The 25,000-nt window shown below is 45.6% G+C and overlaps 2 protein-coding genes across 7 annotated transcripts in view; one reads left to right on the top strand and one right to left on the bottom strand.

Moving 5' to 3' along the window:
* cers1 (ceramide synthase 1) overlaps positions 1-1,319 on the top strand; it is a gene marked incomplete at its 5' end in the record, with an annotated part of 24,786 nt that extends 23,467 nt beyond the window's left edge. Inside the window, one exon of the mRNA XM_080536273.1 lies at positions 1,173-1,319. Within this exon, the coding sequence (XP_080392399.1) occupies positions 1,173-1,215 (43 nt within the window). The 3' untranslated portion in view covers positions 1,216-1,319. The remainder of the gene's footprint in view (positions 1-1,172) is intronic.
* Positions 1,320-5,147: 3,828 nt separating this feature from the next.
* The window catches only part of ncln (nicalin), a 21,479-nt gene continuing 1,626 nt past the window's right edge, over positions 5,148-25,000 (bottom strand). The window contains exons 1-14 of one of the 6 annotated variants that reach the window (XM_080535751.1): positions 24,822-24,845; positions 24,123-24,267; positions 23,728-23,822; positions 22,732-22,812; positions 22,123-22,226; positions 16,974-17,062; positions 15,594-15,733; positions 14,852-15,078; positions 13,923-14,010; positions 10,967-11,005; positions 10,310-10,473; positions 7,726-7,779; positions 7,471-7,549; positions 5,148-7,081 (exon numbers count right to left, since the gene is read on the bottom strand). In XM_080535751.1, coding sequence (XP_080391877.1) covers positions 7,019-7,081; positions 7,471-7,549; positions 7,726-7,779; positions 10,310-10,473; positions 10,967-11,005; positions 13,923-14,010; positions 14,852-15,078; positions 15,594-15,733; positions 16,974-17,062; positions 22,123-22,226; positions 22,732-22,812; positions 23,728-23,822; positions 24,123-24,267; positions 24,822-24,842 — 1,389 coding nt within the window. In that variant the 5' untranslated portion in view covers positions 24,843-24,845 and the 3' untranslated portion in view covers positions 5,148-7,018. Of the gene's footprint in view, positions 7,082-7,470; positions 7,550-7,725; positions 7,780-10,309; positions 10,474-10,966; positions 11,006-13,922; positions 14,011-14,851; positions 15,079-15,593; positions 15,734-16,973; positions 17,063-22,122; positions 22,227-22,731; positions 22,813-23,727; positions 23,823-24,122; positions 24,268-24,668; positions 24,691-24,821; positions 24,846-25,000 lie in introns of those variants that run through there. The other 5 variants (XM_080535750.1, XM_080535749.1, XM_080535748.1 and 2 more) reach the window with 5 other exon arrangements.

The following is a 25,000-nucleotide window of genomic DNA, read 5'->3' on the forward strand; positions in this document are numbered from 1 at the left end:
AGTCTGTATCTAGTCTGTTAGACCCCCCAGGGGAGGCTGGTGGAGGTAGACATCAGAGGCCAGGCTCATGGTACAGGGTTCGACAGTAACGCTTTTTTACTTGCCCGGAGCAAGTAAAACATTCGCCGGGTTTGTTTGCACGAGCACGACGACGCTGCTAGATCCTGGATATGTTTACCTGTGTGCAGGAAGAACAACAGACGGCGCAGGCGCCAGACCAGACTAGATGATCGTGGAGTGAAGATATTATCAAAGCGTTACGCGCCTGTCGATCACCCGTACGCTTTGATAATATCTTCACTCCACGATCATCTAGTCTGGTCTCGCGCCTGCGCCGTCTGTTGTAAAAAAAGCGTTACTGTCGAACCCTGTGGTAACACACGGAACGGGACAAGGGAGGAACGGTATCTAAACCCTCCCCTGCATTCAGAATGAGCCCTGTCCTCACGTTTCACACTGTGAACCTCATCAGCAACCCCACACTCACTGCTGCGGTTCACTGCCCCGCAGGATGGCTCCTCCTCGTACACCCAGGAGATTAAGATTAGACAGGGCCGTAGATAAACGTATATCGCCTATAGGTACAGAGGTACGATCTTTCCTGATTCGCCTGGGTGACGTCCATGACCCATGCTGTACCCGGCCACGCTGGCGAGGACCTACCCACGCACGGCCACTACTGCACACTCATCATCTCAGAGATGCTAGGAGCAGCAGATCTCCCCCTGGGGCCTTGTGTAACCTGCCCAGATAGACAGGATCAAAGAGATTACCTGGAGATGTGATTATGTTGGTCGTAGGGACCTAAGCCTGCCTGCCGCCTTTATCTTGGCGGACCTTGGAACACAAAGTGATATCCTTCTGCTGTGTTCACCTTCGCTCAGCCTGACAACCGTCTCTTGTTTTTTTTCTCTCCCTTTTTTTGTCCTCTCTCTCTGTCTCTCTCTCTCTCTCTGTCGCTCTCTCTCTGTCTCTGTCTCTCTCTCTCTCGCTCTCTCTTTCTCTCTGTCTCTCTCTCTCTCTCTCTGTCGCTCTCTCTCTGTCTCTGTCTCTCTCTCTCGCTCTCTCTTTCTCTCTGTCTCTCTCTCTCTCTGTCTCTCTCTCTGTCTCTCTCTCTCTCTCTCTCTGTGTCTCTCTCTCTCTCTCTCCCTCCTCTTCTTTTTTCCTTGCAGGAAGCACGTGCAGAACGGGATCACCAAGGAGAAGCATCTATAACAGGCTCTCTCTACCGCCCCCTCCTGGCACTTAACTATGAATGCAGGCAACACTAGGTGACCTAGTTTGTTTTTCAGACTAAGTGGCTAGAGGGTCTCGCAAGGACGAGACAAAAAAACAACAACAACAACAATAACAACAACGCGTTTAGACCATGATCGTTTTTATTCGTTTTATTTTTTTTGTTTTTATTTTCATTGTCGTCATTTGTTTTTATTGTTTATTTTTTTTAATTATAGCACTGTGAATGTTCTTTCAGGTTACCTTTGTCTTATATTAACATTACATTTGAAGAAAAAAAACAACAACAAAACAAACAAACAAAACAAAACTAAAGCCGACCGGCTACGGTCGTGAGTTACGTCATGTGAATGTACTCTTGTGTAAACTGGGTGTCAAGGAAAGTCATGTCATCAGTCCAACAACAACACAGACAGGACCAGACGTAACGATTGGCTCCCCGCGTCTGGGATCTATACACACCAGACCACACGGCACACGCGCGTGTGGGTTAAATCATTCACCGTAACTTCACTTTGTCAACGGTCCTCGACCTTAACGACTTAAGCGAGACCACGACCACGATCATAAACGTTCCCTTAAAACCCCTCTGTGGCTTTCAACTCCCCCCCTCCCCCCCCCCCCCCCCCTCCATATCTCTTATTCCAGGAGTGAAGGCTAGCCTAAAAAATACTAAAGGGAAGTATTGCATCATTTATTGCATCACGTCCACCGCGGGGGCGAGAGAGTGCATGTTTAAAAGGCTGTTTTGTTTTACCAACATGTATTGATTTTCATATCATTGCACAGGTCGATAGTGACCACAGACATTTTCCCCCTCCCGGCCGGCCAGCCTGACCTGCGTCGTACGGAGAGCTACATGGATGTGGTAGTCATGACGATGTGTCTTTTAAATGTGAAGGACTCATGTTCAGATACAAGGGAAACATTTCACCATCTCTTTTCTGTTCTTTTATTTTTCGTTTTTTCTTCCTCGCTGTTGATAAATAGGCATTGGAAAATATTTCGTTTGTTTGCGTTCCTGTATTGGAAAACAAATGCATTGTCACGTTTTCTTTCCTTTCTTTCTTTTCTTTTTTTATTTAATAGCATCTGTTGTTGCACTGAAATGAAGGCCTACAAGCTGATTGCTGTTTAATGACAGCGGAGGGTAGCTGATTTTGATTGACTGGGTTGAGTATCATCCTTATGATTTTAATTTTGGTTTTTTTCGGAAAAAAAACATTTTGGATTTGACTATTTACTTGATAATTAACTAAAACAAGGTGATGTGGTTATCAAGTTATCACCGAAAAATGGACGCAATGGCCCTGACTCATGTAAAGAAGATACATATATATATGCACACATTATGGTTATTCAGGAATGCATGACATTGGAATGGTTTTGGAATATGCTATTGAAGTCGTCTTTAAAAAACACAAATGAAGAAGAAAAAAAACGACTAAGCTATTACGTAATCTTTAACTTCTTTATCAGTGTGCCGAACTCATCTTCAAACAAAAAGTCATCCAAGCAGAGACCACCAATCATACACACACACACACACACACACACACACACACACACACAGACAAACACACACACACAGACAAACACACACACACACACACACAACACACACACACACACACACAAAAAAAAAAAACACAACACACACACACAGCCACACACACACACACACAACACACACACACACAGACAAACACACACACACACACACACAACACACAAGACAAACACAGCCCCACACACACACACACAAACACATACACACACACACAACACACACACACACACACACACCTCCACCTAAATGGCTCTGCCGTCCTCCTCCTACTCTGCATCGGAGCGTGCTCCTGGTTGCGTGTGCTCCTGTGTGTGTGCACCTGCACCTCTCCAGGTAAACGTTCTGTGTGAGTGACTCTAGGGGTGGGTGTCGTCCTTCTTGATCAAATTCAAGCTCTTTGTTTTGATGAACAGCATGCTTGTGCTGGACCAGGCTCCACAGACAGACAGATGTTGTAGTGTCGTCGGCGGCGGCAAAGCGAAGCGTCCTTTAGTTGTGGACACGTCTTCCAGTCCTGTCCTGCCTGCCGCTGGCTCCAACAGTCCAGTACCACTAGGACCAGTTGCTGCAGGACTATCCTAGCTTTTGATTTTACATTCAACAATGTTTATGTTTATTATTATTATTATTATTATCATCAATTTTTTTGAATTGCTGCTGTTTCTGAGAACACTGTTTGTAATCCAGTCGTGTATCCCCTTTTTTCCTGTGTATGCGTCCGTCCGTAATTGTTTGTACAGATGAGATGAGGTGCCCTAGGCTAGGGGCAAGTTATTCCAGAATATTTAATCCAGATTTTTAATTGGCCCTAATTCCTGTGTTCTCCTGTTAGATTATATTTCCCATCTTTTTTTTTCGTTCTTTTTTTTTTCTTTTTTATTGAAAGATAAAAACATTTCAACCAAAATGTTCAAGGGATCATTAACCTGTTAAGACATGATCTTGGTTGTAGTTTTTAATGTTAGTATCATATCAGATACGTTTAGTTTGGATTCAACTAGTTTCACCCTAAAGGAAGGAGGGACCACGTCTGAATGGGGGAAACTGAATTGAACACAACAACACAACAACAGGATCATATCTGGATTAGACTTTCAGAACAACTGGTGGTCCCTGATGTCTACCATGGTACTCTTCCACCAAGGTGTATGGTATGTGAGTGTGAGTGTGTGTGTGTGTGTGCACTGTCCCGCCACCAAGGTGTGTGTGTGTGCACTGTCCCGCCACCAAGGTGTGTGTGTGTGCACTGTCCCACCACCAAGGTGTGTGTGTGTGCACTGTCCCACCACCAAGGTGTGTGTGTGTGTGTGCACTGTCCCGCCACCAAGGTGTGTGTGTGTGCACTGTCCCCTCACCACTGCCCAGCTCTGTCCCTGGTTTGTCACACTCCCACAACAGACTCCAACATCCCCATGGCAACGTGAGGTGAAACTTCTCACATCAGATTAACACTCTATTGAAAAAAAGCTGTTGTATCCCCGCCCCCCGCCCCCAAATAAAAGACATTTGTGTTGGAAATTGTAATGGAAAGCATTGTGGGTATAAAAGTAAAGCTAGTATTTTTAGTTTTTTCTTTCTTTCGATGCAAATTTGGCAGTTCTTTTCTCCAGCATTGAATATACAAGAAACATCCTTGTTCAGTTCAGGATGTAAAACGATGTGGAAACATTTAGCAGAAGACGTATGATGATGCTATGCAAGTATGCATTTCCTTTGGTTGTGTATTAATGCTTTAAGACTGTGCCAAAAATGTTGAACTATGACCTTTAACACCAACAAGTGTTCTAAAGAGACCTGGCGCTGAGTGGGGCGAAGAGAGAGGTAGTAAGTAAGTTGGTTCTAGTGAAAATGAAAAGGGCGATTAATCACTCAACAGGTATTTCTTTAAAAAATTGCACTGTAATTTATTATTACCATTATTGTTTATTTGTTCATTAGGAAAATAGGAAAAGGAACAGTGAGAATTTTGGGGGACGTTTTTAAACAACATTTTCTTGGACGTGTTAGAATCAAATGAAGTATAAAAGTTGAAATTGAAAGAATATTTTAGAGAGAAAAAATGTCTTGGCCATTGACACACTGTCTGTAAGGTCTGCTACCATCAGCCGAATTCCCCCCCTTCCCCCCCCCCAACTGTAAACGTTTCAATTGACCACTTTCTAAATCTGACCATTTGGGTATGACAGGTACTTACTCTTTTGTAATACAACAATTTTAATAATTCCATTCAACCAGTGTTATTGTATCATGTTTTTCCCATAAAATAAAACATGTAAATAAAAAAAAAGTACACAAGTCCACAGTGCTTTATTTCAACAAATTCATTTTATTTTATTTCATTTCTTCTGATGTCATCTTCTTTGCAAGAATCAAGTGTTGTGGATCAGGTGAAACACGAGACAGGCCTTGGGTAAAGGCCTTTGGACAAGAGTCTCAGAAGTAAGAGGACAGTTCAGTTCAGTGCACAATTAAGCATCGTCTGCTTCTTCAATAAATTAAAAACTCAAAAGATATGTACCACACAGCATTTCCCTTGTAGACGCAGGTGAATCTTGCCAGTTCCATTTCTTCTTCTTCTTCTTCTTCTCTCACAATAACAGCAGGAGCCACTGGGCATGCTGTATCACATAGAACACAAACTACAGCACATCTCCCCCCTCACCTAACATCAGCTGAATCTTAACAAGTCTTCCCATGACCCCTCGCCTCCTCAGCTCCTTCTTAAAACCAGACTGGAGGAGGAGATCCTGAAGGAAGAACCCTCAGAGGACCTTCTCCAACGTGTCCTTGAGCAAGGACAAGGCACGAAGGAAGCAAGGAATCAATCGCAGACTTGTGAGATTTGGCAATTATGACAGTTCCAAGACTCGGGTCCAACCGATCGACACAGTTCTGGTTCCTCTTAAGACCTTGTGTTGATAAGGATAGCAGGGGGGACGACAACATGTGTCTGTGTGCTGATGTGGCACTCAGCCCCTAATGTTGCGAAACGCACGTTTAGCTATAGATAGAAACATGTCGGAGATAAAGGTAAAAGTCATGTGGGTTGGTTGGTTGGTAGGTAGACTCTGACCTCATGGCAACATTGCATACGTTTCAGATTAATAGATTAATAGATTTGAGGGGGGTTAATTTTCTCGTTTCACATTTCAAAAAGGACAAATTCAAAAGCAAGGTCACGTCAAGTCACACACAGTAACAGTAAATAAACCAATGTGTCTACAATAGGAGGTGAAACCAAAATAATTATCTAATAATTATGTTTACCTTTTTCTAACTGTAATAACACTACTCAAAGACACGGGTAGGTAGCATGGGGGAACCATTGATAAGGCTGATGATGAAATCAGGTCATTTACACACTATTACACATTAACATTTTTTACAGAAACTTTTTGGGGTTAGAGAGAGGAATACTTCAAATATATATTAAAAACAAAGATCTAGTGAGAGGTTGACCAACTCTATCAAACATCCATTCAACACATACTGCACTACAAGTCCCACTGCAACCCCTGTTAGCACGCTACAGTGCTACGCATCCATAAGCTGCCCATGAAGTTGACCCACTGTAGTTTGGCAAGGTTCACCCTGGGGTACAGAGAGGGGGGGTACCCGGGGGTACAGAGAGGGGTGAGACACGGAGACAGAAAGGGTATTTCACACCATCATAGCCCACCTGTGCCCATGTGCTCTTTTCCAGGGAGCGTCACGCAACAAGTATAGGGTTAGCCTGCATTCTTCTCATAGACCATAGCAGCTGGCACCGGAAATTAGAGGGCCAGTTTCAGCTAGCTGTTAGCAGTGCTGTTAGCAGGAATTTCAATGTGAAAAGGAACTGATCTGAGCCAGCACAGTACGGTTTTGTGGTCGGTACGATAGTGTGAAAAGCATAAAAAGATGAAAACGTTAGAGATCTGTCTTTAAAAGGGCAGAAAGATCTGACGAGTGCCTGCTATGACTGACAGACAGACGGACTAGACTAGAGGCCCGAAACTTGTAAGAGAGAAATTTTACTTGACATCGTTTTAATTTTGAAAGACAAAAAAACAAAAAAAAGCAATTAGATTGGTTTTAAAAAAAAACGAAAATCAAAAAGAAACAAAAAATTCAAGAGCTGCTTGGTCCAACCCCTGTGGTTTTATTGGCTAGAGCTCGACATCAGGAGGGGGGGGGGGGGAGAAGGAGTCTGGAGGTTAGGGTGGGCGGGACTTAATGCGTCTTGGTCTTGGGCGCTGTGATTCGGCGCACGATGCCGTAAAGAACCCCAAAGTGCTGCAAAAGAGAAAAAGGAGAGACATGAGAAAATGACAATTAACTGACTAAGCTGATATACAGTATAACAGCACTGGGACTTATATGCATCACTCCGAAATGACCGTTAGTACAAAGTAGCTAGCCTGCAGATGTTTGTGTTCCAGGTTACTAGGCAACAGTCCAGTTGCGGAACTATTTTTTTACGGAGCCAAAATAAATGATTAAATAAACAAACAAATCATAATCTGTCGTCACTTATTACTGTTAACTAATAAATTGCGCTGTAGAACTGTTGTATTAAAGCAATATCACACTCGAGGTCGTGCTGATATTCAGTATAACAGCACTCCCTCTAGTGTGATATTGCTGAATTAAAGCTGTGATGCTGGATTGACTGCTTTACACACCTGGATAGCCAGATACTGCACTCCCAGGTAGGCTGCGATACAGAACGCTAGGAGCAGGTCAAAGATGGCCGGTTTCACTCTGGGGGGAGAGAAGGAAGGAAGAAGTGAGAGTGAGAGTGAGGAGAGGAGACACTAGACTGGAGGTAAACGCCACAGAGACACGACAGCCGACTGAAGAGGTTCTAAAGTCCTAATCAATACACTCACTAACGCAGAGGAGCACTTGAGGGGAAAGCCAAAGCTATCATCACCTACCTGTAGGCGTTCATAGTCTGTTTCAGCTGGTCGTAGAACACAAACTCTGGGTCTCTGCGGAGGGAATAAGACGTGTGTCAGCCAAACATGATCTGATAGCATCTCAACACACACACACACACACACACAGCCTAACATGATCTGATAGCATCTCAACACACACACACACACAGCCTAACATGATCTGATAGCATCTCAACACACACACACACACACACACACAGCCTAACATGATCTGATAGCATCTCAACACACACACACACACACACACACACACACACACACACACACACACACACACACACACACACACACACACACACACACAGCCTAACATGATCTGATAGCATCTCAACACACACACACACACACACACACACACACACACACACACACACACACACACACACACAGCCTAACATGATCTGATAGCATCTCAACACACACACACACACACACACACACACACACACACACACACACACACACACACAGCCTAACATGATCTGATAGCATCTCAAGGCCGTCGATCTTTAGCTCTTTCACAGATGGAAGTAACGCAGGAGCGCGTTGCACGTCAACTGTATATGAATAAAACACTGTAGACAGTGTGTAGACAGAAAGACAATTCCTCAAACTGTATTCTCAATGCAGGGTAACTAAAAGTTTCAACAAGTCATATCTAAGACCTTTTTAGACCTTTTTTTAGACCTCTTTGAATAGAATTTTAGACCTATTTGTGACACCATATAATAGCTTTTTGTCATCCTGCCGTAGCTTCGTTCGCCAATAATTTCTCCCGGGGGCAGCGAATTGGCATTTTTTTGGTTCCAGCTTGATTCATTTCCACGTAAATAGATGTTTTTAGACCTAGCACCTCTTTTTTTTAGACCTAATAACTGGAACATGCCTTTTTTTAGACTTTAAGGCTTTTTAAGACCAGCGCGGGAACCCTGTCAATGAGTCAGGGGGTTTATTGATGAGCGCTAAAGCGTATGGCGATTTAACAATAGTGCTAAAAGGTATGGACCTACAGTAGACGTAACGCCAATCCCAAAGATCGCGTGTTGCTCACGTGGACAAATATTTTCGGCTCGCTGTGAGACTACGGCGGGCCGCCACGGTCTACTTGATTAATAGGCAGGGGTACAAACTGGTGATAGCCCAAAAAGCTGCCACTTTTTGACAAATTATCAATGTGCGGATAACATTTTTGTTGATGGGGGGGGGGGGGGGGGGGGTTGGAAAGCGCTAACGGTGCTAAATGGATAGCGTTAGCACTAATGGTGGTCTCAGCAGCGGTCCTAACCTTAACACCTACATAATTATGTTGAAAACAGGTTGCTTACCGTGACTGTCCTCCACACTGTCTAGGATAGTACCTAGCTGCATGAAGCTAAACGTTATTTCAACAGCAGCGGAGTTTAGCAGACAGGAAGATGAGTTCGAAGAATAGTCATCATGTGACTTGGATGAGACATAGACCCTATTTATTTATTTTTGGGGGCAGATCTACATGATTCGGGTGGATGACCTATTTTGAAGTAAAAACGGCTAACTTTGCACCCCTGAATAGGGAACACTGGACAGCGCTGTTTGATCTTGTATTGATCAGGTGACCAGTACCCCTCTCACAGGCCCGAGGACGTTACTACAGCTGAACGGCCGTGCCCGGTGGACATCCTGTGGATCTGCCGCCCTGCCTGTTGACACTTATCTCATGCCAATGGACAGCATACTGTATGGTTCGCCAAAAGGCTTCTCCCATTCGATGCCGAATCTCTGATGTGTGACAATGTTTGCCGTCAGATAGAACGCGACTTGGCACTTGTGCAAATTGTGTCGCTAGGCATTGTGACCTTTGCGACGTGGAGTCAGCTTTTTATCACGTCCATAACTGTCTGAGGTTTATTACAGAATAAACCAACAGCTCTTTATCACCACTGCGCCTACACTACCTACACTACCTATTCTCCACCCAAGACCGATCTCTTCAGGCTACATCTTGACTGTCCCTCCTAAAAACCTCTTCACCCACCACTACCCCTCTGTACGGTATTTACATTACATTTTTGGCATTTAGCAGACGCCTTATTCCAAAGCGACTTACAATCGATACATTTGACTAAGCAAGTGAATCATCAATCCACCAGTCGTAGCAGGAAGAGTAATCCAGCTCAGGCCCGGGGCCATTGATAGAAGGAAAAACCTTCTCCTATCACCTTCTTCTAAACTTTAAAAAAAAAAAAAAAAAAATATATATATATAAACACTGGAGAAACAGTACAAGGGGGTCAATAGAAGTTTTTAGTGACACAGTAGAGGGAAAAGCGGGTGTCTTCAGGAGACTCAGTGCTGAGGGGCAGTAGATGTCTCAGGAGGAGCACTGGTCCCCTCTACTCCCCTCTACTGTTAATAATATAGATAAAAAGGTCATCCTTCCTTCTTCTTAGCATTGTGACTGCCAGTGGTCCTAGCATCCATTTCCACATCTCAGACTCATCGCACAGACCAGTTGGTTCCTGTGCAGCGGACCAGAACAGGACCAGACCAGAACAGAACAGGTCTAAAACAGCCAAGTCACCTTTTGTCAGCTTTTACGTAGTGCCTCTTGACGTCCTTCAGGTAGCGCCCCATGTGGTACTCCAGGGTACTGACCACGCTGCTGTCCTTGTCCACCAGCTGGGCTGCGCGGGGCTGGGCCGTCAGCCAGTCCACCACCGACGACAGCTGGTCCTCCTGCACCTGCTGGCACGACGGGGAGGCAACACGGGGGACGGGCCCACACACACACACACACACACACACACACACAGAGACACACACACACACAGAGAGACACAGAGAGACACAGAGACGCACAGAGACAGAGACACAGAGACAGAGACAGACACACACACACACACACAGACACACACACACAGAGAGACACGCAGACACACACACACACACACAGAGACACACACAGACACAGACACACACACACAGAGACACACACGTGTGTGCAAAAACAGACAGACAGAGACAGAAAGAAAGAGGAAGACACACAAAATCACCATCAACAGTCCTGATGAAGGGATTAACATTTGCTAGCTAAGCAATCCCCAGGCCATCGCTCCAGACCTGAGCCCCTACACCATAACCCTGTGAAGGGCCTTCAAAGGAGTCTGTGAAAAAGTGCCTGACTCTAAGGGAGGAGGAGGAGAAAGGGGGGGGGGGTCAGCCGGGTCCAGCCACTCACCATTTGCTCAGTGAAGATCTGCAGGTCACCAGGGGCCCCCTGGAGGACAGAAATCCAAAGAAAGACACTCAATAAACGGGAGGATGGAACACATTCAGCTCCGTTCGTCGAGCCCAGGTTTATTGGTTTATTGGCACAGGACACGGTTGTAAAACTGCACAATGAAAACGACCAGCTTCCTCTTAACAGTGCGGTAATAGGAACCCACAGGTAACAGTCAGAGTGACATCTGTCAGGGTCGACCCGTGTGTTTACCGTCTCTGTGAGGTTATAGACCAGTGTGTTTACCTTCTCTGTGAGGTTATAGACCAGTATGTTCTCTGTGAGGTTATAGACCAGTATGTTTACCTTCTGTGTGAGGTTATAGACCAGTATGTTTACCTTCTGTGTGAGGTTATAGACCAATATGTTCTCTATGAGGTTATAGACCAGTATGTTCTCTGTGAGGTTATAGACCAGTATGTTCTCTGTGAGGTTATAGACCAGTATGTCTCTGTGAGGTTATAGACCAGTATGTTTACCTTCTGTGTGAGGTTCAGGGTTTCCGTTAACCGGTAATTACTGGTCTTTGTCCGGTAAAATGTGTTGAAGTCCGACAAATTTAAATCTCAGCGGTCATAATGTCCGGTGAAAATAATTCCCTCTAAGCACAATTTGAATACAATTCGCTAAAGTTCACATTCTGATTCCTTCTATTTTAAAAAAGACGAATATAGGCTATGTATTTCTTTTATTATTATATGATTTGACGCCGGCATGATGATGACTCCTAATGTGTAGGCTGGCCTATGCGAAACAGCGGTAATAGTCAGATGCCACATGGGATTGATGCCAGATGGGATTACAGCCTAACCAGTCTATTACCGCTAAACCCAGTAACCCATTCGGCGATAACCCGGCCCATCTGGCAACCCTGCCAACCCGGCCACCATAATAATACGCAAACGTTGCAGCTCAAAGTGCACCATAGCGAGCGATTAAATTAATGTAAACATGGCAAGACAAAGTAAGCTTAACAATTACTTCATGAAACCAAGCTACAATGAGTCTGAGGAGAAGTCTGACTGTAAAGAGATGGAGGCGGCTCGAGGGTTCCGAGTTGAATGGAAAGAACATTTCCCCTGGCTGGGTTTAGATGAGGAAGGAAAAATGTTCTGCTCACCGTGCGAAAAATCGGGGAGGAATAACGGATTCACGAGAGGAGCAACGAATATGAGAATGTCGGCTCTCACTGATCACAGGCGGTGCAGTGAGCACATATCGGCGGTCAGTTTGAGGCAACAGCAAACCGCTATGCAAGGCCACTGTGAGCAGGCTAATGCAACGGCTAACAATAAGCTGCACTCTCAGCTACAAGTTGCATTTCACATGGCAAAAAATGGCATCGCATGTCATCAGTATGTGGGACTGACTGAGCTACTGAAAGCAGTTAAGGCTCGAGATTTTGTCTTGAGTGAGGGCATTTACCGCCACAGCGACTCCGTTGATGACATGGAAAGGGCACTGGAAGACGTTGTGATGGATCAGCTGGATGAAAAGCTAAAGGGGAGTGACTTCATTGGAATTATCATTGATGAGACAGTAAATATCACCGTGGACAAGAAGCTGATTATATACGTGAAGTTGGAAATAAAAGGAGGTTGAGACATGTTTTCTGGGCAATTATGATGTGCACTCCGGGACCGCACAGTGTATATTTGACAAAGTGGTGGAGGTGCTCCGCGAGAGAGGTGTGGAGCTGTCCCGCGTCATTGGCCTGGGCTCGGATGGGGCCAGTGTAATGATGGGGAAGCGTGCTGGAGTTGGTGCTCTTCTGAAGAAACAGAGTGCGTTTTCCATTCAGGTGCACTGTGGTGCCCACCGAGTTGCGCTGGCCGCGCTAGATGCTGCAAAGGCTGTTGACCAGGTAGGAGCCTACAAGCGCACAACTGCTTCTGTGATAATGGCATAGCGTGCATGCGAATCATGTTATATTATTATATATTATATAGCTCGCATCTAATCGTATCGGATGAGAAATAGACATTAAACGGCATATATAGGCTACACAACAGTAATCACCGCGACAAACAGCTATATTATATTTTAATATGATGACCGGAATATCTCACGTTTGTCCGGTAAATCGAAATCTTCCCGGACACTATGACCGGCGGCAATTTTTTCTAACGGAAACCCTGGTGAGGTTATAGACCAGTATGTCTCTATGAGGTTATAGACCAGTATGTTTCTCTGTGAGGTTATAGACCAGTATGTTCTCTATGAGGTTATAGACCAGTATGTCTCTGTGAGGTTATAGACCAGTATGTTTCTCTGTGAGGTTATAGACCAGTATGTCTCTATGAGGTTATAGACCAGTATGTTTACCTTCTGTGTGAGGTTATAGACCAGTATGTTCTCTGTGAGGTTATAGACCAGTATGTTTCTCTGTGAGGTTATAGACCAGTATGTTTCTCTGTGAGGTTATAGACCAGTATGTTTCTCTGTGAGGTTATAGACCAGTATGTCTCTGTGGTTATAGACCAGTATGTTTCTCTGTGAGGTTATAGACCAGTATGTTTCTCTGTGAGGTTATAGACCAGTATGTCTCTGTGGTTATAGACCAGTATGTTTCTCTGTGAGGTTATAGACCAGTATGTTTCTCTGTGAGGTTATAGACCAGTATGTTTCTCTGTGAGGTTATAGACCAGTATGTCTCTGTGAGGTTATAGACCAGTATGTTTACCTTCTCTGTGAGGTTATAGACCAGTATGTTTCTCTGTGAGGTTATAGACCAGTATGTCTCCGTGAGGTTATAGACCAGTATGTCTCTGTGAGGTTATAGACCAGTATGTTTACCTTATCTGTGAGGTTATAGACCAGTATGTCTCTGTGAGGTTATAGACCAGTATGTTTACCTTCTCTGAGGTTATAGACCAGTATGTTTCTCTGTGAGGTTATAGACCAGTGTGTTTACCTTCTCTGTAAGGTTATAGACCACTCTGGCCAGGGCTTCTGCTATCAGCTTGGTGTTCCTGCTCAGCCTCTTCAGGTCCACGTGAGGTCTGTAACACAACACACGGTTGAAACACGCAGCCAGAGGACGTTCTCCGACACAACAGGGCGGTCCACCAGACGACAACAACAACAACAACAACAGAACTCAAACGGCGCAGGCCGCCGTCACTGGTTCTCCCAAAACGTGGGCGTGGCTCAGGAGAGTCGTAAAAAGCTGGAAAGAACCAATGACGGGTCGTCTTAATATAATATCATTAAATGATCATTAAATTATGATTATATAATGATTGGAGCACTTTGAGCTGCAACGTTTGCAGGAAAAGCGCTATACAAATAAAAAGTTATTATTATTATTATTATCTTGGATCCTAATGAGCTCTGTTATTGTTGAGCAGGATGTCGCCAAGTTATGGAGGATGAGGAGGAGGAGGATGATGACGATGTGATATTGTTCTAGAAACATTTGTATTGAAATGTGGGAAAGACAGACGACTCACTACGCTGAGAGGGTGGGAAGGTTGGGAGGACAGATGATGACGGGACTAGGAGAACAGGAGAGAGTTGGAGGCAATGGGAGGGGTGGCAGTGGTATATATGTTACGGTACATGTGGGAATACGGTACATGTGGGAAAACTAGGGTTAGGGTTAGGTGCTATGGTGCTAGGGTTAAGGTTAGGGTTAGACATGCCAGCATGTACCAAGTCACCCTAGCACCTAAACCTAACCCTAGTTTTCCACATGTACCGTAACATATATATTATTATTTATTTTTTGGGGGGGGGGTTAATTTGGGATGAGCAGGGCAGGAGGGTGGTCTAGTATGACTACGGTACCGACGGCGGCGGCAGTTGATTGGTTGTTTCAGACCGCTGCAGTAATAAACCCACCCAGCAGGGGGCTCTCCTGCTCCGTGGCGAGAGGAGGGGGACACTGACCGCACGTCCATGATGCTGGAGCGCAGCGCCACCCGGTGGCTGGCCAGGTGCGACAGCGTGAACGCCGGCAGGCGGCGGATCCCGAAGCGCTCGTGCTCCCAGGCCAGGGTGTCGTCGGCCAGGTTGATCTTCTTGTGCACCATGGAGAACTTCACCTCCGGGTACTGGCTGGACACCACCTGGGAAGGGGGGGGGGGAGAGGGGGTCAGAGGGTGTGTCTAGAGGAGCAGCAGCAGGTGTCCTGGCTGACTGTATGTCCTACCAGTTTCAACAAGTCACATTTTAGACCTTTTTACACCTCTTTGGATAGAATTTTTTACCTATTCGCGACACCATATGATAGCTTTTTTTGTCATCCTCCAGGTGATGAAATTAGGGATTTCACTGCCATACAGACAAGAAAGGAAGCGATTTGGCTTTTTTTGTCCAGCTTGATTCATTTTGTCCAGCTTGATTAATTTCCATATAAATAGATGTGGTCAGACTGATTTCCTTGCAGGATCTAATTTTTTTAGACCTAGCGCCTCATTTTTGGACCGAATAACTGAAATTTGAGACCTTCTTAGGCCTTATGAATCGGATTGCTGGATTTTAGACTTTACGGCTTTTTAAGACCAGCGCGGGAACCCTGATATGAGGTGTGGTGGGTGTGTTTCGGAGGTGTGTCATGTGCCCCCCCCCCCCCGGTCCTTACAGTCTCCAGCTCCTTGAGGAGGGTGAACTGGGGGGTTCCCTCCTTGGGGGGTTTGGACACGTGGAGGTGGAGACCGTCCCCGCTGCCCAGGGTGTCCAGACACAACACGAACGCTACGTTGTCCTGGAGAAGACTGGAGTCTGTGGAGGGAAGAAATGGAAGAGAGAGAAAAAGAAAGTAGATGGAGAGAAGAAATGGGGAGGGAGAGAGAGAGAGAGAGAGAGAGCGTGAGATCATTTACACTTCAATATCAACAGTTTGCATATCTATTAAAGTTTCTATGACAGGACATGAAACACGGTGGTCGGGTGAAGGCGGTGTTCTCACTAAGCTCTTTCCTCTTCCCGTACGGTCATGTGTCAGAACCACTGCAGGGTTCGACAGTAACGCTTTTTGTTTGCGTGAGCCCGACGACGCTACTAGATCCTGGATATTTTTACCTGTGTGCAGGAAGAACAACAGACGGCGCAGGTCGCCAGACCAGACTAGATGATCGTGGAGTGAAGATATTATCAAAGTGTACGGGTGATCGACAGGCGCGTACGCTTTGATAATATCTTCACTCCACGATCATCTAGTCTGGTCTGGCGCTTGCGCCGTCTGTTGTTCTTCCTGCACACAGGTAAACATATCCAGGATCCAGCAGCGTCGTCGGACTCGCGCAAACAAACCCGGTGAATGTTTTACTTGCTCCGGACAAGTAAAAAAGCGTTACTGTCTAAACCTGCAGTACCTTCTTCTTCTTCGTCGTATGGGTTGTTGTTTTTCCTCTCCACTCCACCAGGCTCGGGGCCGAGGGGCTACCCTTTTACCACCCCGAGACCTGGTTGAGGGGCTCACCCGGGCTATATTTCTGGACACCCCTCCAGAAGCCACGTCATCGTCTCGTCATCTAATACCGACAGACCATGCATCCCGTTGGGTGGGTGGTACACCGGGCAATCCAGGATAATATGGTCTGCGGTTTGGTCCTCTGCGCCACACTCGCACGACGCATTTGGGGCCAAGCCCCATCTGTGCATTGATGAGCGGAAACGCCCGACGCCGGTCCGGAGACGATTGAGCCTCACCCAGGATAGCCTTGGCAAGTCCATCCCGAGGGGCTCAGCGCCGGCGACTGGGATGTGGTCGCGGAGTTTGGAGGTGTTAGCCTCCCACTCCGCGCGCCACATATAATCCGCCCATCCTGCCGCACTGATGTTGAGATCTCTGCATTGCTGCCTGAGATCCTGTGCGGCAGGCACAAATGGGTGTCTCGACTTGAGACGCCGGGAGGGCTCCGCTGTTATAGTGAGCCTATCATGGAGCAGATGGTTATTAAGCTCAGTTATTAAGCTGCAGTACCTGTTTGGTAGACAGTACCTGTATGGTAGACAGTACCTGTATGATCCAGATTATCCTCCAGCCAGCGTTTTGTTCCTTGGTAGTTGAACTTCCCTCCTCCAGAGACGAAGAACAGCAGGTTGTACCTGACAGGTCCACAGGGGGGAGAGAGAGAGACGGGATGAGGCTGAACGTCCTCTAGAGCAGTGGTTCCCAACCGGGGGTACGCGGACCCCTAGGGGTACGTGAGGGGATTGCAGGGGGTACGTGGAAAGATTTGGAATTATAATTTATTTCCCTTTCCAAAAAAATAATTAAATATAGTCGTTTCATAAAGCTGTTGTTAAAATGGTACGATGCAACTTAAGTTCCTCCCCGACAGGTGATGACTAACACAAGTGGTAGTCACGTCACATTTAAATCACGTTCACGATAATTTTCGCGCGATAGTCAGCTAGGCCTGTCAGTATACCGCAAAGATGGACAGATGGTTAAAACGACCAGCTACAGTAACGGTCAGAGGCAGATCAGACGGTTAGATCAGAGGCAGATCAGACGGTTAGATCAGAAAAAAGAAGAAAAAAAAAGGACCCCGCTATTATTTGGAAACATGTTTTGTGGGGATTTACATGTACATCGGTTGATCCACCACAGCCACAGTGCTTTTTCTGCGGCGAAGTCCTGGCTAATAATTCAATGAAGCCATCCCATTTACAGCGACACCAGAGCACCAAACACCTAGCAACTGTTGGTAAAACTGACGACTTTTTCAAGCGAAAACTGTCAGAGTTCAAGTCAAGTCAGGCTACACTGAAGAAAGCGGCAAGTGTGTCAAGCAAAGCACTGGAGGCGTCCTATGCTGTTTCATTACTAGTGGCTAAGTAAAAAAAAAAAACATTCAATCGCCGAAGATCTGATTTTGCCTGCCGCTATGATTTTGGCTAAAACTATGCTGGACAACAAAGCAGCTGACGCGCTCAAGTTGGTACCGTCCGTCTCCCGTCGGATTGATGATATGTCCATAAATATTGTCGGACAAGTGGTGGATAAAATGAAGCAAGCAGGTCAGTTCGCTTTGCAATTAGATGAAATGACCGACGTTAGTGGGGAGGCTCAGCTGCTGGCTGTTGTGCGTTATAAAGAAGAGTCGGACATAAATTAGCATATCTTGTTTTGCAAGACGCTGCCAGGAAAGACAACTGGCGAGGGAATATTTCTGATTATTGACAGCTTCTTCAAAGACAACGATCTGGAGTGGAAATGCTGCAGTCACATCTGTATCGATGGAGCGGCAGCAATGACGGGTAAGGTGCGTGGGCTGCTTGGGCGTGTGATGAAGGTGAACCCCCAAATTAAGTGGATATACTGTATTATTCACCGGGAGGCACTCGCCAGCAAAAAGATGAGCCCCGAGTTAAGTGCAGTTATGGACGACGCAGTTAAGGTGATTAACTTCATTCAGTCCCGGCCAATGAACCACAGACTGTTTCAAACTCTTTGTCATGGCAGCGGGTCAGAGCATGAGCAGCTACTGCTTCACACAGACGTTCGCTGGCTGTCTCGTGGCAAAACGCTGCTGCGGCTCTATGAATTGCGCAACGAGGTGTTTGCTTTCCTGACAGAAAACGACCACCCTCTTGCAGCCCTGTTTGAGGATGCAGTGTGGGTTGCGCAGCTGGCATATCTTGCTGATGTCTTCACTAAGCTGAATGAGCTCAACCTTTCACTTCAGGGTAAGAACTCACACATCCTTAACATGTATGACAAAGTGAATGGATTTATAAAGAAGGTTAAATTATGGGAGAGGAAATGTAAGGATGGAGATGTGAGCTGTTTCCCACTGCTTGATGGCCATCTCGCCACCACTGATGCTGACAGAGGTCCTGTGGTGAAAATAGTTAAAGCACATCTGTCCAAACTTGACACTGACTTCAACCAGTACTTTCATGACATTGAAACAAAGTCAGAAAAACTGGACTGGGCGATGAACCCATTCAGAGTGAATGACAGGAGCAGCAGCAGCCTTCCTGCAAGCCTGCAGGAAAATCTGATGGACATGTCCTCTGATCGTGGGTTGAAGATGGCACATGCTATTAAGTTATTGACAGAGTTTTGGTGTGATGTTGAAAAGGAATATCCAGTGCTGGGAAAGTGTGCATTGAATGAACTTTTGCCTTTTGGATCTACATATATGTGTGAAGTGACCTTCTCAGCTTTGACCCACATCAAAACCAAGCCAAGGAACAGACTGAGTGTGGAGAGCAGCCTGGTGACTGCTGTTGCCACACTGCCTCCAGAACTGTCAAAGCTTATGAAAGAGAAGCAACCTCAAGTGTCTCATTAAAGCTCAACTGATGAAAAAAAGAATTGCAACTGCTACTGGGTGAGTCAGAATATTTTTCACAATGGTGTAAATATCTATGTATTAAAGGGGAGTGGTTCAAATGATTTTCATTAATAATCAGTAGAGTTAGATAAGAAGTTTAAGTGTGTGTGTGTGTGTGTGTGTGTGTGTGTGTGTGTGTGTGTGTGTGTGTGTTTGTGTGTGTGTGTGTGTGTGTGTGTGTGTGTGTGTGTGTGTGTGTGTGTGTGTGGATGGTTGGGGGTGTGGGTGGCTGTATTGCAAGTGCAACTGACACTTGTGATGATATTCTGGTTCAATTAGCTCTCGTCCCTGAGAGGGAATTTGTGATAATCATAATGTCTTGAATGTGTTCTCTCTCTCTCTCTATGTGTGTGTGTGTGTGTGTGTGTGTGTGTGTGTGTGTGTGTGTGTGTGTGTGTGTGTGTGTGTGTGTGTGTGTGTGTGTGTGTGTGTGTGATAAGTTTTATCCTGTCTTATCTTGTCTGTTTCCTCTCCCCATCAGTCAAGACTCTGGGATGAGAAAAGGATGACATCACTGCACCTCAGACAGAAGCCAAAGAGGAGCAGGAGAAAGGGAAAAGAAACAGATATCAAATCAAATTCATTATTATTTATATTCTATTTTCAGTGAGTGTGTGGGCATGTAGGTGTACACTGTTTTTTTTTCCTGATTGAAGTGGTAACAATTAACCATTGAGGTGGCCAGGTGGCACATGTATTGGCCAATTAGCTCATGTAGTCTAATTTTGAATGGCAATGTTTTGAAATGGCAAACATGTGACTTTATGTCAGATTGTTGTGTGCAGAAAACCGTGTTCAGTGCATTTAAAAAGTGCCATTTTGAATAGCAAAATGTGTGTAAAGCAGAAAATGTGTTTAGAGTTTTGGAGACATGAGAAGAGGTTTTGCTCTCTGTGTGTCAGTAATAAATGTTATATTTGCAAGTTAGAGTTTAATTGAAATTTTTGGGAAATAATCAACACGCATGAGTGAGGGGGTACTTCTGGCATGGCAAAACAGCTCAAGGGGTACACAAGACAAAAAAGGTTGGGAACCACTGCTCTAGAGCTCACACAGTAGTGTTTGGTCAAATGTAGATGACGCTTTCCTGATGTCTTGTTGCTGTTGTTTTCTTCTGTTATTATGTTTTACCATATTGCATATTGTCTTTTTTAGCTCCTTGATTTTAATTGTACTTCTAGCGCACCTTTAAGGTATTTTCAGTCTACTGTAAGGTGACCTTGGTTGTCCAGAAAGGTGCCAATGAAATCAAATATATTATTATTATTTATTATGTTAAATATCAGACCACTCAGTCTATCTTCCCCGACCATCCACCTGTGTGATTGTATGCCAACGACTTTGTATGCAAACAAGCCATATGCAAAAATAGCGATGGTAATGTTCAGTCTGTCCCAAACGGAAGATGATGTTACCTAACCTCGATGGAAGTCTCGAGCCGGGTGCTACGCTATTCGGTTGTTAAGTCTGACGTCAAACGTGACGTTTAGCAATTTCTGGGTCCAAACCAGATATCCCCCGCACCAGAGTACCAGTGTACTACAGCGGTAGAATCACAGTTCAATCGTTTTTTTGACTCGGATCTATTCATACAACAAGGGACACGGCACTTTCCCGTTTCTCCCATATTTGTCAGCGTCTTTGAGCCTCGGAAAAGCGCTAAATAAATATAATGAATTATTATTATTATTACTGCGGCATTTCGAAGAGAGCGCCTCAGCCAACGTTGGACCCGGGAACACGTCACGACTTAACAACCGAATACAACTGACGGTCAGTCGCCGTTCCCGTTCATTATATCCAATCACACGGCCGATCTAAATATACTCTTCCAGCAAGTACATTACAGCACACTCCTCCTCTTACAAATGCCCACATCCCTGCTATTACCTCACAATAGGATTCTAATAACCTATTGATTCTTAAAAAGCTTAGTGCACTGCAGGTAATATAGGAACGCTGCTGTACCACATTGACCGTCAGAAGTGGATGATTATGATTTAAAGTGCAGGTTTAAATAACGGGCAGTTTCCTCAGCGGTGTGGACGCTTAAACACAGACAGGAAAACCTGTGTGTTATTATACACCCGTAATATGGGGGATTAGAAGAGATAGAAGATATTATTGGCGGTTAATCGAGTTGGCTCTTCCCGAATGCGCCCTCTTATAACTGTTATAAGGAAGATGTGTGCAGGGTTCCCACACCTTCTGAAACATCACATTCAAGCACCTTTTCAAGGACTTTCAAGACTCAATTCCCTCAAATTCAAGGACCCAACCCGGCATAGTTTGAGACAGATCTAGATGAGAATATATATAATAGGAACTATCCGCTCACAGACAACAATTAAAAAGAGAGGCTTGAATGTGTGAACACTAGATGGTCTCTTGCCTTCTCTACCACAGCACAGCAAAACAATATATTGTGAAATAGGTGTAAAGTTAAGCAATACAGAGACTTATTTACTAGTTGATGAGCTAAGTAAGAGAGAGAGAGATGGGGGAATTCAAGCACTTTCATTGACCCATGTCTATTTTCAAAAACTTTAAAGACCTTGATATTTTTTTCTCAAATTCATTAACTTTCAAGGATTTCAAGGACCCGTAGAACTCTCTGTTAGGGCTTTCTCACCGGCAGTTCCGAACGCCGGTTCGCGTTCGGAAACCTCTGAACGTTGGCGCTGTCTGGCGAACGAGCCCGCGTTCATACCAGTGTATCGTTCGCCAGACAGCGCCAACGTTCGGAGGTTTCCGAACGCGAACCGGCGTTCGGAACTGCCGGTGTGAAAGCCCTATGTGTGTGTGTGTGTGTGTACTCACCCTGCGTGTGTCCTCTTGTAGGTGTAGAGTCTAGAGAAGAGGCGAGCCAGCTCCAGCAGCATGGACACCCCACTGCCGTTAGAGTCTGCTCCATAGGACAGCCACTACACACACACACACACACACACAGAGACAGAGACAGAGACAGAGACACACAGACACACAGACACACAGAGACAGACAGACAGACAGACACAGACACAGACACAGACACACACACACACACACACCACAAACCGTCATAACACAGTTCCCTCACAGTACCTACATCCTGACTTCAGCAGATTCTAAAACACTGCCATATACAGTACCAGTCAAAAGTTTGGACACACTTTCCCATTGGGGAAACGTTTGACTGGTACTGTAGATGTAAATATGCATGATACAGTAACCATGACACCAATATGGTATAATTACTACAGGGATGCAAACTGGTGATGGCCCAAAAAGGTGACACATATTTTTTTTTGCCTGAAAACAAAGAACATTTATGAAAATTGTTGACCTATTTTGAGGTAAAAAACGGCTAAAAGGGCTAAAAGGTGACAGGTTAGCACCCCTGTAGTAAGCCTAGAATGGATAAACCCAGAGAAACGGAGGGAACGGTACCGGAGCGACACCGAAAGAGTCGTAGTGGGCCACCAGGACGATGGTGGGCAGGTCCTCTCCTCCCACGCCTGCCAGACGACCCTGAGGGGACAGGAAGGAGATCGTCACACGTGTGTTAGGCTGCACACTGCAGCAGCAGAGGGCTTTAGTTAGCTAATATACCACACAACATTACGAAGCGTTTGTGTCTTATCTGTCTACCTTCCTACAGAGTGCAGGGTTCGACAGTAACGCTTTTTTACTTGCCCGGAGCAAGTAAAACATTCGCCGGGTTTGTTTGCGCGAGCCCGACGACGCTGCTAGATCCTGGATATGTTTACATGTGTGCAGGAAACAGACGGCGCAGGCGCCAGACCAGACTAGATGATCGTGGAGTGAAGATATTATCAAAGCGTACGCGCCTGTCGATCACCTAGTCTGGTCTCGCGCCTGCGCCGTCTGTTGTTCTTCCTGCACACAGGTAAAAATATCCGGGATCCAGCAGCGTCGTCGGGCTCGCGCAAACAAACCCGGCGCAAGTTTTACTTGCTCCGGGCAAGTAAAACAGCGTTACTGTCGAACCCTGCAACATAATGAATCGTTTGTGTCTTATCTGTCACCTTCCTACAGAGTGTAAGACTAAGTGCACATCAACTCCTCAGTAAGATCAATCAACGTAATCCTGCAGCACCATTACGTTCATTGTGAGGTGTGAATCTGAACCAAAGCTGTTGGTGTTCATAAGCTAAGCCACTGTCTGGAGCTGCACCTCGTGGCCTCTGAGGCAACCACTGGTCTGGAGGTTTGTCTCCTAATCCCCTGCAGTGTGGCTGAGCCCACGTACCCACGCAGGCACTCATATAACAGAAGAATTTCAGTTTAAGAGGCCACTCGTTTTTGTAATCTTTGCCACTAATCTCGCCACTTCCACTCGTTTTTGTAATCTTTTTTTTTACCCTATCACAAAGAACCCTTTACAGAGTTAGCTGACTTGTTAACCATGGGGTTTAGCCTCACCTCTAGGCTGGTGATGGCCCAGTCACTGACGGCTTTGCTCTGAGCTCCACTGGTCACCATCTGAAAGCCGTTGGCTGTGGCAGTGTGAATCAACACTGGGGGAAACAAGACAAACACATCCATGGTAGTATGGTCAGTCAAATCCATATCACATCCTGAGTCTAATAAAAGTGCCAAATACGGAGGGGAAGAGAATACAAATATATTCTGAACTACGCGCTACTCTGAAATGTAAAGATACATCAACAAAAGATGTTTCAACCTCGATCACAGGCGGTCTAACCTAGCACCCAATGCAAAGAAATGTGCCTTTGATTTCACAGCATTTAAAAAAAAATAATAATAAACCCAGAAGATGTCATCAGGTTATTGTATAATAATACTACTTCCTGTACCTTCTGCCGCAGAGGAGGAGGTCTGGGAGGAGGAGGAGGTGAGGGTCTGTGTGTAGATGGACAGGAGCTCATCGTCCTCCAGGGCAAAGTAGACCGGGACGATGGTCTCTGTGGCCAGCATCTCCGGCTCCAGCTCCATAAACTGCTACAGGGTGGGGAGGAACACAGAACGGCAGGGTTAGCAATCGCAAGACAAGACCACACACACACACACACAGACACACACACACACACACACACACACACACACACACACACACACACAATTTCTCTCTTTTGTCAACTACACTCCAGCAACTGGTTTTGCTTTAAACTGATAAAGAGGGAGTCCTGACACAATGCTGGGCACATTTCCTTCAGTTAAACATAAACACACTTTACAAGGCCAACGACAACACAGCAAGATCTTCCTATCTTACAATATCATTTCAGTGTGGTTCGTTTGGTAGAGTCTACTGTCTTGCCGACCTCTCAATAGTCAACAGGGGCCATGCATCAATATGTCCTAGGACCTCTAGGCGGTGCGGCATCATAACACATCCTTACCTGTACTATGTCCTGGGGCATGGTGGACCTTTCCTTACCTGTACTATGTCCTGGGGCATGGTGGACCTTTCCTTACCTGTACTATGTCCTGGGGCATGGTGGACCTTTCCTTACCTGTACTATGTCCTGGGGCATGGTGGGACATGTCCTTACCTGTACTATGTCCTGGGGCATGGTGGACATGTCCTTACCTGTACTATGTCCTGGGGCATGGTGGGACATGTCCTTACCTGTACTATGTCCTGGGGCATGGTGGGACATGTCCTTACCTGTACTATGTCCTGGGGCATGGTGGACATGTCCTTACCTGTACTATGTCCTGGGGCATGGTG

The sequence above is a fragment of the Nansenia antarctica genome, assembly GCF_963989245.1.
Source record: "Nansenia antarctica genome assembly, chromosome: 7".
Lineage (NCBI taxonomy): Eukaryota > Metazoa > Chordata > Actinopteri > Argentiniformes > Microstomatidae > Nansenia > Nansenia antarctica.